The following is a 15,293-nucleotide window of genomic DNA, read 5'->3' as shown; positions in this document are numbered from 1 at the left end:
CTGCTTGGACACATACTAGTCCTTCTGTGTCCATGCTTCATCACCTATATCATGGACACAGTTCATGCTTAAAAATATAAAAGAGAGCGCTTCATAGCGTAAAACCAACTGGATAGATATTGGTAGAAGGATTCTTTTTAAAGCCTCTTACCCCAGATGGTTGTGTGAACTCACACACAACAATGAACAGCGAATTGTTAGAGCTCAGTCTGCAGCCTCCCGACCAAGTAGATAGAGACAAATGGACTTCAAATGTGCGGTTGGTCTTTTGCGGCGCTGGCTCAGAGCAGGCACATCAGGTGAGTATAAAAGGTTTATTAAAAATGCAACGCACTTCACCGTACATGTGCCTGATGCCTGAAGAAGCCGCGCATGTGCGGTGAAACGCGTTGCATTTTAATAAACCTTTTATACTCACCTGATGTGCCTGTTCTGAGTCAGCGCCGCAAAAGACCCACCACACCTTTGAAGTCTATTTGACACTTCATGATTGACAGCTGTGAGTGCAGGGCTCACACCTGGAGGAAAAATCCTCCCACTGTCAGCTTGGGTCCCGCTACTGTCAGTGAGGACAAGCTGGGAGTTGTAGTTTTGCTGATGCTAGGGGAGATGTGAGCAGACAGCATACTGAGGGAGGGGCGGAGACCTGCACAGTGAGGCCACGCCCCCTCCCTTTGAGAGGAATTCAGACTAGTGAGCTAAATGAAAAGTGTAATAAAAAATAAATAAACGTGCTAAACACATAAAAATTAGATGTACATGATCAAGAATAGGTACTGAGTGATCAATGTTTTTTTGTTGGATCTGACAGGTACGCTTTAAGGATTTTGGGCGTACAGGTATACCTTTGGTCATTAAGTGCCAGGATGCAAAGGCGTACCTGTACTCTCTTCGTCCGTAACAGGTTAAATGACAGGGACGCTTTAAACCATAGAACATTCAGTTATTTTGCACCTCTCAGACACTGCCTGAAAAGAAATATCCCAAAAATGGCAAAATCTTAAACCTAATTGAGAATTTTACAGACAGCGGGATGATTCTCAACCTGGTTATATTATACAAGTTGCTTTTACTACAGCCATACTTTGTAGTTAGTGAAGGAATGAAGAGACAAAGGATGTATTGCTTCTCCTCCCTTCACATCACATTCCAGTGTGACGCTCGGAGACTGTTAGCTCAGTGAATGGCTCCCAATTTGATAATTACAACCAAGCAGCCTGTTATGCCAGGAAAACCACACTGACTCCCTCATGTACCTTTTAGTTACTGGTATAGGCTTGGCCCGTTTGCCAGCTTAGCTAAATGGACCCTGAAGTGCAAGCTAATGCTACATGATATTAGCTTCCTCTTCAAATACTCTGGATGAGCAAACACAAGCTCGGCCTTTGCCAACATTTTTCTGGCAGCAGAACAGAGAAGAGTTTCACTCTGCAACTCGGAGATTATCACTGAGCACATAACCCATCGGTTTCATAGCGTCTGGGCACTGCCAGAGAGTGGTTACCTCCACAAAATCACTAGCCATTGGGTGCAATTTGCATAATAACACTTACCATCCAAAGCATCGCTGTTAACCCTTCCACGGCAACTCCAGCAATTGTAAATAACTAAATGGTATTTTTCATTAGTTTAAGTGGCAGTCAAATTAAAAATACTTACTATGGGCACAGAGTGTGATAGCAATGTGCTGTTTGTTGTGCTTAGCAATACAACTGTTTACAGTCAGTAAATGCGGCTACACAAAAGAAAACATTATAACAAGAATTAAATTACATTACAAGGCAACCTTCCCACAAAACAAGCAGCACAGTATACATGCAGTAATATACACATGGTTATACAGGGTGGGCCATTTATATGGATACATCTTAATAAAATGGGAATGGTTGGTGATTTTAGTGCTCTAGATTCTGTTTTTAAGCCCTTTAGAGCCTCCTCCATTTGCACAGCTATTTCTCATTCTCTATAATTCCAGAGCTGGGCTGTTTGCCAGTAGTAGACAAATTCAATTACTTTCCCCTACTTGTCTGGCCAATCACAGAATAGCACCTACTTCTCACAGCTATGCCATGAGATATAGCTGGTGAAAGTACTCTGAACAGGCTGGCACTGTGCTGGGGATGATTTACACAGTTCACTACTATAGGTGACATGTTGGGGTTACTGAAGAACTGGGTTTGCAAGGTGTTGCTGCTAAGAATGGAGCCTTAAAAGGAGAACTCCAGACCATAAAAATTGTCCCCCATAGTGCCGGCAGTAAAAAAAATAAAGATGTACATACCTTCCTCCGCTCCCCCGGGGCCTCCGGTAACCGGCTCCGGTCTCCGCCGCAATCCACTTCCTGGTTGCCGGTGGTCGGATGAATCAGCCAATCACCAGCCGCAGCGCAGTCCAACTCGGCCCGCCATAGGCTGAGCGGCAGTGTGACGTTTTCGGACGCAGGTGCCGGTGTAGTGAAGAATTTTGTGTCCTGAAGCGTTTTCACACTGCCGCTTAGCCTATGGCGGGCCGAGTCGGACTGCGCTGCAGCTTGTGATTGGCTGATTCATCCGACCACCGGCAACCAGGAAGTGGATTGCGGCAGAGACCGGAGCCGGTTACCGGAGGCCCCGGGGGAGCGGAGGAAGGTATGTACATCTTTATTTTTTTACTGCCGGCACTATGGGGGACAATTTTTATGGTCTGGAGTTCTCCTTTAAATTATCTTTCAGGGTCAGTGTGGGTCCTCTAGAGAACAAATGCTCCCAGACTGCAGATACACAGCCCAGGCTCTCTCCTGCACTTATCAGTAACTAAGACCCACCCTACTTCTTATGCTCCTCTCGTCTCTGTTATTACAGATGAACCTAACAATTGTCAGTAAACAGCAAATTGTAGAGAAGTGGTGAATGCAAGTTTTTAGAAAATAAACTGATCATTAAAATGGGGTTATCCAGGTTTAGGAAGACATGATTGCTTTATTCCAAAAGCAGCACCACTCTTATCCCCAGGTTGTGTGCAGAATTAAACCTAGGCTCCATTCACTTAAATGGCACTGAACTGCAATATCATATACAAACTGTGGAAAGAGTAGCACTGTAAGGGAAGCATGTTTATTAGAGATGAGCGAACTTACAGTAAATTCGATTCGTCGCGAACTTCTCGGCTCGGCAATTGATTACTTATCCTGCATAAATTAGTTCAGCTTTCAGGTGCTCCCATGGGCTGGAAAAGGTGGATGCAGTCCTAGGAGACTCTTTCCCAGGACTGTATCCACCTTTTCCAGCCCACGGGAGCACCTGAAAGCTGAACTAATTTATGCAGGATAAGTCATCAACTGCCGAGCCGAGGAGTTCGTGATGAATCGAATTTACTGTAAGTTCGCTCATCTCTAATGTTTATCTAAACCTGGAAATTAAGGGGGGGGGGGGGGCGTTAGGGGCTGACAGAATATAGATATCATTGCAGTGCTATGTTTCTACTGGCAGAAATGACCATTGGTAGTTTGCCGTGCCTAAAAATCAGCTCCATTTATCTAAAAGGCAAAAGCATGGATTTTTGTACCCTCCTGTCAGATGAATGGGACACTTACAGAAATATCAATAGCAAATATGCCACATGTGAATATACTCTTATAGAAATCCATGCAGCATTTGCCATCTAGTTTTGACTCAGGTGTCCCCTAACTACTTTAAATCAACAACCATATACAAGTATCATCAGAGCTGATATTAACCCCTTGGTCGCTGATACTTAAGGACCAAGGGCATACCTGTACAACCGTGGGAATTTCCGACCCCGTCGCGCGCTGGGCAGGGACCGGACCGGGATGCCTGCTGAAATCATTCAGCAGGCATCCCGTGCAAATGCCCAAAAATGGGTCATGGGTCACTGAGTCACTATTAGCGGGGACTTTTTTATGTTGCCTCAAATGCGCAGCGCTCTCTCTCCACCTGAGCAGTGTGCACATTTGAGGCAAGAGGTTAGGGACGGCCACACACATCACATTCTCAGAATGATGATTCAGAGCATAGGGTTTGGGGTGGGCATATTTTTTTTAGTTTTGGCTATGCTCTGGGTCATCATTCTGAGAACATAACCTGTTTTATGATTTAAGTCCCACTGTACCACATTTTGGTAATTTACCCAATGTAACGCTCCTTGAGGGGGGGTCCTGCTGTTCTGGCTCCATAGGCAGCTATGCAGAAGCTCAGGGCCCCTGAGCAGTTTATGCCCAGATATGAGTTATGTCCTTACTCCAAAGAAATGTAATGTACTTACAAATTTACGGTGATATTTTCTCCAGTTACCACTTGTGAAAATGAAAAATTTGGGGTAACCCCAGGATTTTAATGTAAAAAATCAAATCTTTCCTTTTCACATCCCACTTTGATGAACATTTATCAAACACCTGTGGGGTGTTAAGGCTCACTGTACTGCTTGTTACGTTCCTTAATGGGTGTACTTTCCAAAATAGTATGCCATGTGTTTTTTTTTTTGCTGTTCTGGCTCCATAGGGGCTTCCTAAATGCGACATGCCCGCACTTCCCCCCCACCCCCATTTCAGCAAAATGTGCAAATGTGACTCCTTTTCTTCTGAGCATTGTAGTGCGCCAGCAGTGCACTTGATGTCCACACATGGGGTTACAAATTTTGGGGGGAATTTTCTCCTATTATACCTTGTAAAAATGTAAAATTTGGGGGAAAGCGAGCATTTTAATTTAAAAAATCATTTATACATACAACTTTAACGAAAAGTCGTCAAACACCTGTGGGGTGTTAAGGCTCACTGTACCCCTTGTTATGTTCCTTGAGGGGAGTAGTTTCCAAAATAGTATGCCATGTGTTTTTTTTGTTTTTTTTTGCTGTTCTAGCACTATTGAGGTTTCCTAAATGTGACATGCCCCCCAAAGACCATTTCAGAAAAACTTACTCTCTAAAATCCCATTGTCGCTCCTTCCCTTCTGAGCCTTGTAGTGCACCCACAGAGCCATTGACATACACATGAGGTATTTTCTTACGCTAGAGAAATTGGGTTACAAATTTTATGAAGATATCTCTCCTTTTACCCTTGTAAAAATTCAAAAACTGGGTACACATGAACATGCCAGTGTAAAAAATGAAGATTTTCAGTTTTCTCCTTCACTTTGCTGCTATTCCGGTGAAACACATAAAGTGTTAACACACTTACTGAATGTCATTTTGAATACTTTGAGGGGTGCAGTTTTTATAATGGGTCATTTGTGGGGCATTTAGAACATGAAGGCACTTAAAATCCACTTCAAAACTGAACTGGTCCCTGAATAATTCAGATTTTGAAAATTTTGTGAAAAATTGGAAAATTGCTGCTGAGCTTTGAAGCCCCTCTGATGTCTTCCAAAAGTAAAAACATGTCCAATGATGCCAACATAAAGTAGACATGTTGTATATGTGAATCAATATATAATTTATTTGGAATGTCAATTTTCCTTACAAGCAGAGAGCTTCAAAGTTAGAAAAATGCTAAATTTTCTATTTTTTCATAACATTTTGGAATTTTTCATTTACCACGAACATTAAGTAGAACATGTTACAAAAAACAATCTCGGAATCAGAATGAAAAGTAAAAGCATTCCAGAGTTATTAATGATTAAAGTGACAGTGGTCAGATGTGCAAAAAATGCTCCTGTCCTTAAGGTGAAAATAGGCTTGGTCCTTGAAGGAGTACTCCGGTGGAAAACATTTTTTCTAAATCAACTGGTGCCAGAAAGTTAAACAGGCTTGAAAATGACTTCTATAAAAAATCTTTACCCTTCCAGTACTCTTTAGCAGCGGTATGTTACAGAGGAAATTCTATACTTTTTTTAAATTCTTTTTTGTCTTGTCCACAGTGTTCTCTGCTGACACCTGCTGCCCGTCTTAGGAAATGTCCAGGGCAGGAGAAAATCCCCATTGCAAACCTATGCTGCTCTGGACAGTTCCTGATTTGGGCAGCAGGTGTCAGCAGAGAGCACAGTGGACAAGGGGTAAAGGGGTCAAAGGGGTACTCCTCCTCTAGACATCTTGTTCCCTATCTAAAGCATAAGATGTCTGATCGCAGGGGGTCCAGCAGCTGGGACCCCCGTGATCTCTGGCCCGGCACCCCGGCTTCTGAACATTTATGTTCAGAGTGCCGGCTTCGGGCAGCCGTGTTCGCGACGTCAAGCCCCTTCAATCAAGCCTATAGGAAGGGGCATGGTGGCTGTGGTCACGTGATAAGATGCCTAGGGACCTCTTTGACCCCTCAAAGACATAACCTATTTTGGCCTTGTGGACACAGCCCATCTACATTTTTGAGATTTTATTTTCCTCATCTTCTAAGAGCTGTAACACCTATTTTTTTTTTATCTATATAGCCACATAAGGGCTTTTACCATAAAATGCACCTCAAAACCGAAAAGAAAATGATCTGTGGAGTGAAATAAAAAATAAAAAAACGTTTGGGCTGTCTTTTTTTTTTTTTTTTTTACACAGTGCACTTTACGGTAAAGCTGACACGTTATTCTGTTGGTCAGTATAATTTTTGATAATGACAGCGTTATCCAATTTTTTTTTTTTGCTTTGTAGTTAGAGTAGCATGACATTTTTGCCAGCTTACTGTGAAGCCATGCCATCTTTTATGCTAGGGACGTTAGGGACCCACTCTAAATAGGTGGCCTTGACGTGGCGAGTGGGCTTTGTACTTTTTGATCAAAAAGTATATACTAACAACCTGTTAGTTTTTGAAATTATGCTGAGAAGCAATTAGATCATTGTGCAAGATTGTAGATGTGCGACCATGTCTGTCTTCTACCTGAATTGGCATCAGTAATAGACTTGCCAAACTCCCAACCTAAACATCAGTCAGCTATTTTGACTAGTTTCTGGTGAAATAGTTTACAGCTACATCCTATTCCAGTACCTAGCCCTGAGCAGCAATACCAGGAACAGCCACTACTAAAAGTACAAAGCTGTGTCTGTAAACAATGAAATGGATGCAGTTCTCACAATATCACTGTTTCCTCTTAAGGGTATGTTCACACTGCGGAATTCTGTGAGCGGAATTCCACGAGGAATTCCGCACAGTGAACGTTAGCATCAGTGTGAATGGGACTTCCGCGAGACCCGTTAACAATACGGAATTTCAGCGGCAGACAATTCCGCAGCTGAAATTGTTCCGCGCAAAGAAAGAACATGTTCATACTTTGCGCTGAAGTCCGCGAGTACTGCATAGCTGTCAATGGTGACGGCGCAGTGCCTCGCTGTCCTACCGCTGCTGCCAGTTGCCAGGCTGAAACTCTGCAAGCTGAATTCCGCGAGCGGAGATTCAGCGACACATCCGTAGTGTGAACATACCCTAAAACAGCTGATCGACATGGGTGTCAAGAGCTGAACCCCCAATGATCAAATATGGATGGTTTATCAAGCTCATCCATTTTACATAATATCATAACACAGTATATGAAATATATTGTTACCCCTTTAGCAGACACAAATAATAGAAATGTTATCTTAAAAAATAAAGAAACATTCCAGCAGAAAATTGCAATGGTGAAAGAGAGACCGCTACAGCATATTGTACTGGAGCAGAGTCCAGCCGGATGGTGATAACTAAACTATTTTGTGTCTTGATCCTGACCAAGAGTCCAAGTGGTAGTCATGTGATCATGACCAAGAGTCCAAGTGGTAGTCATGTGATCATGACCAAAAATGCAAGTGGTAGTCATGTGATCCTGACCAAGAGTCCAAGTGGTAGTCATGTGATCCTGACCAAGAGTCCAAGTGGTAGTCATATGATAGGGACCAAGAATCCAATTGGTAGTTATATAATCATGACCAAGAGTCCAAGTGGCAGTCATATGATTCTGACAAAGGTGAGAAGTCACATGGTTCTGTTCATAGATCTGAGTGCCAGTCATAAGGTTCGGGGCCCAGCAGCTAGGTGCCAGTAATATCTCCTAAGCTTCAGTTATTACAACAATTCAGCAAGAAGAATTGTGTCATTACTAAACCATATTTACAGTACAGTCCTCAAAAGACTCCAAACACTTGTTTAGGGCTTGTTACCATATTTCCTGCAATCCGGCTCAGTTTCCCTTCAGTATGGTAGAAAATGCTGGAGGGAACTGATGCCAAAACCAATTTCATTGTTCCCAATGTGGTCATTCTTGGCATCTGACGTGTCAGTTGTAATGCCAGAGTGGTCCAGACACCAAATAGAAAGCGTCTAACATTTTTTTTTTACCTGGCTGTGAACATTTCATTACAAAAAAGGTAAAAGGGCAATTGACAAAAGATGCACCAGCTGTTACTGAATAAAAAACTGATCTTAATGCTTCGGACATGTGTGGACCCAGACTTAGATTTTATTGTTGCAGAGAATAGGGGGCATAAGCCTGACTTACCGGGGGAATCTTGCCTTCAGTTGTCGCATGCATTGTCTAGTGGGCTTCAGGGTGGTAATGAATTTAGCAATCTCCTCATACTGCACTTTACTCAGCTTCATCTCTGTGGTAAAGAGGAACAAGGGTTCAGCTTCAAAGTTTTGTGCCAAAAAAAACTTTCTGGAGCCAGTTGATATAAAAAAAAATAAAAAAATAGTTTTTTCCTGGAATACCCCTTTAAAATCTACAGCTGCGCTTAGGTCACCCCCTCCAGTCTTTGTTTACTTTACTGCAGCGATGACTTGCCCGTATACCCACATGACTACCGAAATGATGCCTGCATGTATAGCATGAGGTTGCTGATGCCTGCGATTGGTTGTCAAAGTCGCATGGGTATACGGTAACATCACTGCTGAACCAGCGTATACATACACTGACGTGGAGCATTGATGCTGGAGCAAGAGAGATTCAATAGGAGAGTTTTGGTTATTTTTTAGCATATTCCTTGTTAATAGACAAATATATTACATTTCCAGACACACTCTTTAGTAAGGTTTTGTATAGTTAAAAGATAAAATTATTAATCTAAATGAGTTACCCCATTTGAATCAAGTGTATAGACAGTAACATTAGGCAGACAGCAGTTTAAGAACAAGGTCATTTATGGATCCAAAAAATCCATTAGAGAAGATACGATTTCAGTGCATGTGAATAAAAAAGAATTGTCAGAATTAGACACTGGTTGTAATTTGTAAGCACATTAGTAACATTAGCTGAATTCTATCTATTCCTTGCAAAGTAAATTAGAAGGAAATCATATGTTCACCAGTTAAAGGGAAAGTTCCCATAGAGCCCAGACCACGTAGTACAGTATATAGAAATTGCGCACAGCTTGCAGAAAATATTCAATTTTTCCCTGTGGGACAAAGGTGCTAGCGACTATGAAACACAACATTTCTAAATATGTTGGAAATTCTGTTATAGACAACTTCAGGCCTAAAAGAGTGGGCAGTGCCCAGTGTCTTCTCCCTGCCCCACCGGCCATGATTGATAGAGCACTTCCTATACCAAAACAGGGAGAGATCTATCAATCAGGGCTGCTGGGTTAGGGAGAAGCCACCAGGGAACATCTTGATAAATCATGGTCCAGGCAGCATTTACAGTGATGACAGGTACCCTATAACCATATACCCTATAACCATACAGGCTGTTGTACTGTATTTATAAACCCTATGGGGCCATGACAGTACAGGACTGTTCCCTTGCCATGCAAGTTTGCTGTAATGATCTACCAAGTCATCAGGGCTAACAACAAAGAGCTTTTAATCCCACAAAAACAACATAAACTGCAATGGAAGCTTCTAAGACAGGGTTTTCCAACCAGGGTGACTCCAGATGTTACAAAACTACAACTCTCAACATGCCCGGGCAGCCAGTTTTGGCTTCCAAATACTCCTTTTTTAAAAAGTTCCAACACACTTAAAGGGGTTCTCCGGTGCTTAGACATCTTATCCCCTATCCAAAGCATAGGGGATAAGATGCCTGATCGCGGGAGTCCCGCCACTGGGGACCCCCGTGATCTTGCACGCGGCACCCCGTTTATAATCAGTCCCCGGAGCGTGTTCACTCCGGGTCCGATTACCGGCGACCACAGGGCCGATGGCGCGTGACATCACGCCTCAGCCCCCGTGTGACATCACTCAATGCAAGCCTATGGGAGGGGGCGTGATAGCTCCGGGCACTGATTATAAACGGGGTGCCATGTGCAAGATCACGGGGGTCCCCAGCAGCGGGACTCCCGCGATCAGGCATCTTATCTCCTATCCTTTGGATAGGGGATAAGATGTCTAAGCATCGGAGTACCCCTTTAAACACTAGTTGGGTTAGATTGAGTGGTAACTGACCAGCTCTATACAACTCTATAGAAGATACAGAAACAGTGGAGTGAACCCCCTTATGGGAAAACCCCAATAAGTAACTTACAGAAATGGGGATGATACTAAGAGCTCATTTTTTATATATTATTGGCGTTTTAGGATTATCAACCTAATTACACAACCAGAATAACTGCCCAAAAGATCTACTCACCCCTTCTATAGCACTCTCACAGTTTAAAGGGGTACTCCCATGGAAAACTTTTTTTTTTTTAAATCATCTGGTGCCAGAAAGTTAAACAGATTTGTAAATCACTTCTATTAAATAATCTTAATCCTGTACTTTTTAGGGACTGTATACTAAAGAGAAATCCAAAAAAGAAATGCATTTCCTCTGATGTCATGACCATAGTACTCTCTGCTGACCTCTGCTGTCCATTTTAGGAACTGTCCAGAGCAGGAAAAAATCCCCATAGCAAACATATGCTGCTCTGCACAGTTCCTGAAATGGACAGCAGAGGTCAGCAGAGAGCACTGTGGTCGTGACATCAAAGGAAATGCATTTCTTTTTTGGATTTCTCTTTAGTATACAGCCCCTAAAAAGTACTGGAAGGATTAAGATTTTTAAATAGAAGTAATTTACAAATCTGTTTAGCTTTCTGGCACCAGTTGATTTAAAAAAAAAAAAGTTTTCCACAGGAGTACCCCTTTAATGGATTTCCAGGTACAGCCTTTAACCCCTTCAGGACATTAGGTTTGTTTCATTTTTGCACTTTCGTTTTTTTCTACCTCACCTTCTAAAAATCATAGCACTTTTAATTTTCCACCTACAGACCCATATGAGGGCTTGTTTTTTGCGCCACCAATTTTACTTTGTACCAACGTTAATAATTTCAGCACAAAATATATGGCATAACAAAAAAAATTGTGGAGAATTTTTTATTTTTTTTTTTAAACGCCATTTGTAACTTTTGGGGGCTTCAGATTCTACGCAATGCACTTTTCAATAAAAATGACACCTTATCTTTATTCTGTAGGTAAATACAATTACAGGGGTACCAATTTATATAGGTTTGATTTTGTTTTAATTCTGTTAAAAACTTTTTGCATGAAAATTAGTATGCTTAAAATTGTCCTCTTCTGACCCCTATAACTTTTATTTTTCCATATACGGGATGTGTGAGGGCTCATTTGCACCGTGATCTTTATTTCTTATCGGTACCATTTTAGTTTTGATGGGACTTTTTGATCGCTTTTTATACATTTTGTAGGGTATACAAAGTGACCAAAAATACGCAATTCTGGATTTTGGTATTTTTATGTATACGCCATTGACCGTGCGGCTTAACTAACATTTTATATAGTTTATATGTTTATGTTTATTTTTGTATACATATTTGTTTTTGTAAAATAGGAAAAGGTGGATGACAAACTTTTATTAGTGAAGGGGTCAAATGACATTTTTTTTTTTAAACACAATTTTTTGGTCCCCCTAGGTTAGTGTTTCTCAAGCGCGGTCCTCAAGTACCCCCAACAGGTCATGTTTTCTGGATTTCCTTAGTCTTTCACAGGTGATATAATTATGGTCAGTGCATCAGGCATCACCACAGTTGGGGGTACTTGAGGACCGCACTTGAGAAACAATGCCCTAGGGGACTATTACATGCAATTTTCAGATTGCATAAACTTATTAATGCCATCATTGAACTGTGTTATCGGTACTCGATTGCTCCAGGCTGCTGAGGCTTCCTGGAGCATCGAGGCACCACATCGGATGGCAAGGAGGCAGGTAAGGGCCCTCCGGCCATCCCTTCAGCTCATTGGGACATCACATTTTTACTGCGGTGGTCCCGATCAGCTCCATTGAGCTGCCGGAATGATGATGTTTTTTTTAGACCCTGCGACCAACTTTGGTCATGGAATCTAAGGGGTTAATGTAAGACATCACCACAATTGGTGATGTCCAGCATTAGCTCCTGAGCCCGTGTCATAGAAGTGAGGTGAAAGGGTGAAAAGAAGCCGGTACAGTGGCGGCACTGCTCGAGTGGTGAAATTACTGAGAAACTCAGGCGGTGCAGGATAACGATTTTTATTGAGATAAATTGGGACAACGCGTTTCGGCATCCGCTGATGCCTTCCTCAGGTCCACTTAACAATTCTAAAATAATAAAAGAAGGTATATCTGTATATCTCAAACTGATTATATACATACATCTTGATCAAGATGTATGTATATAATCAGTTTGAGATATACAGATATACCTTCTTTTATTATTTTAGAATTGTTAAGTGGTCCTGAGGAAGGCATCAGCGGATGCCGAAACGCGTTGTCCCAATTTATCTCAATAAAAATCGTTATCCTGCACCGCCTGAGTTTCTCAGTAATTTCACCACTCGAGCAGCGCCTCCACTGTACCGGCTTCTTTTTACCCTTTCTCCTCACATTGCATATCGGCTCCTTATTTAGGAGCTCGATGCCGGTGGGAGAGCAGCAGCTCATCCAACACTAGGGCTGCACAGGTCCCAGTGCGGCCTCTCCAAGGTCGGTATAATCACTGTTGGTGTGGTGGAGGGTGCACATCAGTGAATACATTTCTTTCAGGGAGTGCCCCCTGCACCTTTTTCTCCCCTCTCGTTTCCTCGTGTCATAGAAGGGGAGTGGGACAAGGGTGTACAGGTAAGCCCTTCATCCTAAAGTGGTTAAGGAGATATTCTTTAAAAAAAAATTATAAATATGGTGCTGTGGCGAATACAGAAAAAATAAAAGACATTCTTACCTAGCCTTACCAACCCCTGCTACAGCACATTTTTTTAAAAATATTTTTTAGTAAAAACTGGAATACCCCTTTAATACTTGTCCACTGTATATTAAACAGTTGAGCATAGTGTTTATATACTTTTAGTGTTGATGTCTCACCGCTCTCTGTCCGCTTTATATGTCCTGGTCACGGGATGCTCACACAGCTCTCCACAAAAATAAAAAAATAAAAAGACTCCAATTTAATAGCAGCTTGTAGGGATACTAAAAGTCAGAATAAATTGACATAAAAATAATATAAAAAATCTGCAGAACATCCCATTATTTGCTGAAACCATAAACCTGTTAATTCATACTCTCAATCATGCAGTACAGCTAGATACAAAGGAGGGATCTTTCGTAATTAGTGCAAAGGAAAAGCAGAATATCCACCATTCGCCAATCAGATCGCACCTCCTATAGAACATTAAGGAGATCCTATTTTGTCAACCGGTCGGGAAAGCCTAAAGCGGAGAAGATTTACAATTTGTACAACTCCCCTTGACTTTAATGGGAATTGGGCAAATGGTGTAGCCTCGACTTTCTGACCACACCTGGCAGCAGCAAACAGGCCGGATGTATCCGGAAAGTGGATTTGACAAGGGTATATGAACACGTATAGTATTGTCTGCTGATCTGATTTGATGTGTAAATACATGTAACTAAATGATTGAACACAGCATCAAATCTGCAGCAAAAACTGTAAAAGTACCCCAAAGGGTTAACCCAAGATTATAAAATTCTCTCCATCCACTGGATAGAGAATGATTAGCTAATTGTGGGGGACTGACTGCTGGGACCTCCACCTATCAAGTGAACAGAGGTTTTGTTCCTCTCCTGTTAATGAAATGACAGTGCGCATGCTTGGTACCACTCCTTTCCCTCTCTACAGCACCTTCAAAGATCACCGAGCACTGAACTCAGAGAATGAATGGAGGGAGCGAGAATGAATGGAGGGAGCGAGTGCTGCTGCTAGGTTTACATAGGATATGTTTTATTCTTGGGATAACCCCTTTAAAGCAGTAGTATGTCTGGTTGATAATCTTGTTTAGAAGATAGGTGGGTACTCACGGCGCTGAACAGACTGGACCAAAGGTAAAAGACCAACACAAGTTTTATTTTCCCAAGATGCAAGGCGTTTTATCAAGCATGATGCCTCAAGTCTCGGAAAATAAAAATTTGTGTCGGTCTTTACTTTTGGTCCGGTCTGTTTATTGCTGTGAGTTCCCACCTATCCTCTAAGCAAGATCACAATATATTCCATATTTGCCGGGTGGGAGGGCTGCAAAATGACCATGGTTGTGTATGGGGTACGCGTATCCCTCACCTCCATTATACTAATCTATTTGTACTGATCATACTACGCTATGGAGCTTTTTAGACTTTACTGTCATGTCCTATATGCTTGGTCACACAGTGCAGTTTAAAGGGGGTCTCTCACAAATGCATTCATAAAAAGAAGCTGTAGTTAGCCACACATGCACCTACAGTGCAAACCTAGCATTAGATACAGCGATTCTAACACAGTGATGTGTTGGGTTCATTCTGTTGTGGCACATCAGAGGGAGTCCCCACTGCATCTACATGTGCAGAAGACCCCCAGAGAGGGCTATTATAGAGACACAACCACTTTAAGGGTCTATTCACATGTACAATATTGTGCACAGATCTGATGCACAGGATTTCAAGCTGTGTTCAATTTACATTGAAATCTGCAGCAGAAAATCCTGCGCATCAAACCTGCACAGGATACTGTATGTGTGAATAGATCCTTAGGGTGCGTTCACACGGCGTATTTGTCCGGATCCGCTGACAAAGGCCCCTAAAGTGCTGCCCTCTATGTGCCTGCTAATAGCAGCAATCTGCCGCTACCAGCAGACAAACGGCGATTTGCGAGTTACCCTGCAGTGCACACGCACACATCGCGGCCGCTCTCTGTGTAGCTCAGGGAGCCGGGGGAGCGGCCGCGATGTCCGGGATGTGCGGATACACTGCACTAAGAGCCTCCATTTTTTGACCAAGAGTGCTGCTGCAATCTTTTTTTTTGTACAATCTCAAAGGGGATTTTCTGCATGTCTGTTTTCTAAAAAAAAGAAAAAAAAATGTATTCTTATAACTATTACGTTATTTATTATTGCAATAGGTGTGTAGCTGGGTGGTCACTAGGGCCCAGCACACCCCCTTCACTTGGTTCCACCATTGTATAGGTTAAATAAATATTGCCAATTTTTACCACAATACGGTCTGATCATACTTATTCGT

The 15,293-nt window shown here is 42.2% G+C and overlaps 1 protein-coding gene across 9 annotated transcripts in view; it reads right to left on the bottom strand.

Moving 5' to 3' along the window:
• The window catches only part of CDIN1 (CDAN1 interacting nuclease 1), a 481,663-nt gene that overhangs the window by 457,879 nt on the left and 8,491 nt on the right, over nt 1–15,293 (bottom strand). For all 9 annotated transcript variants that reach the window (XM_056546010.1, XM_056546009.1, XM_056546013.1 and 6 more), the window contains exon 2: nt 8,382–8,484. In XM_056546010.1, the coding sequence (XP_056401985.1) occupies nt 8,382–8,482 (101 nt within the window). In that variant the 5' untranslated portion in view covers nt 8,483–8,484. The remainder of the gene's footprint in view (nt 1–8,381; nt 8,485–15,293) is intronic.

This window comes from Hyla sarda, chromosome 11 (assembly GCF_029499605.1).
Source record: "Hyla sarda isolate aHylSar1 chromosome 11, aHylSar1.hap1, whole genome shotgun sequence".
NCBI lineage: Eukaryota > Metazoa > Chordata > Amphibia > Anura > Hylidae > Hyla > Hyla sarda.
The sequence above is the reverse complement of the archived record's forward strand: the minus strand, read 5'-3'. Positions and strand labels throughout refer to the sequence as shown.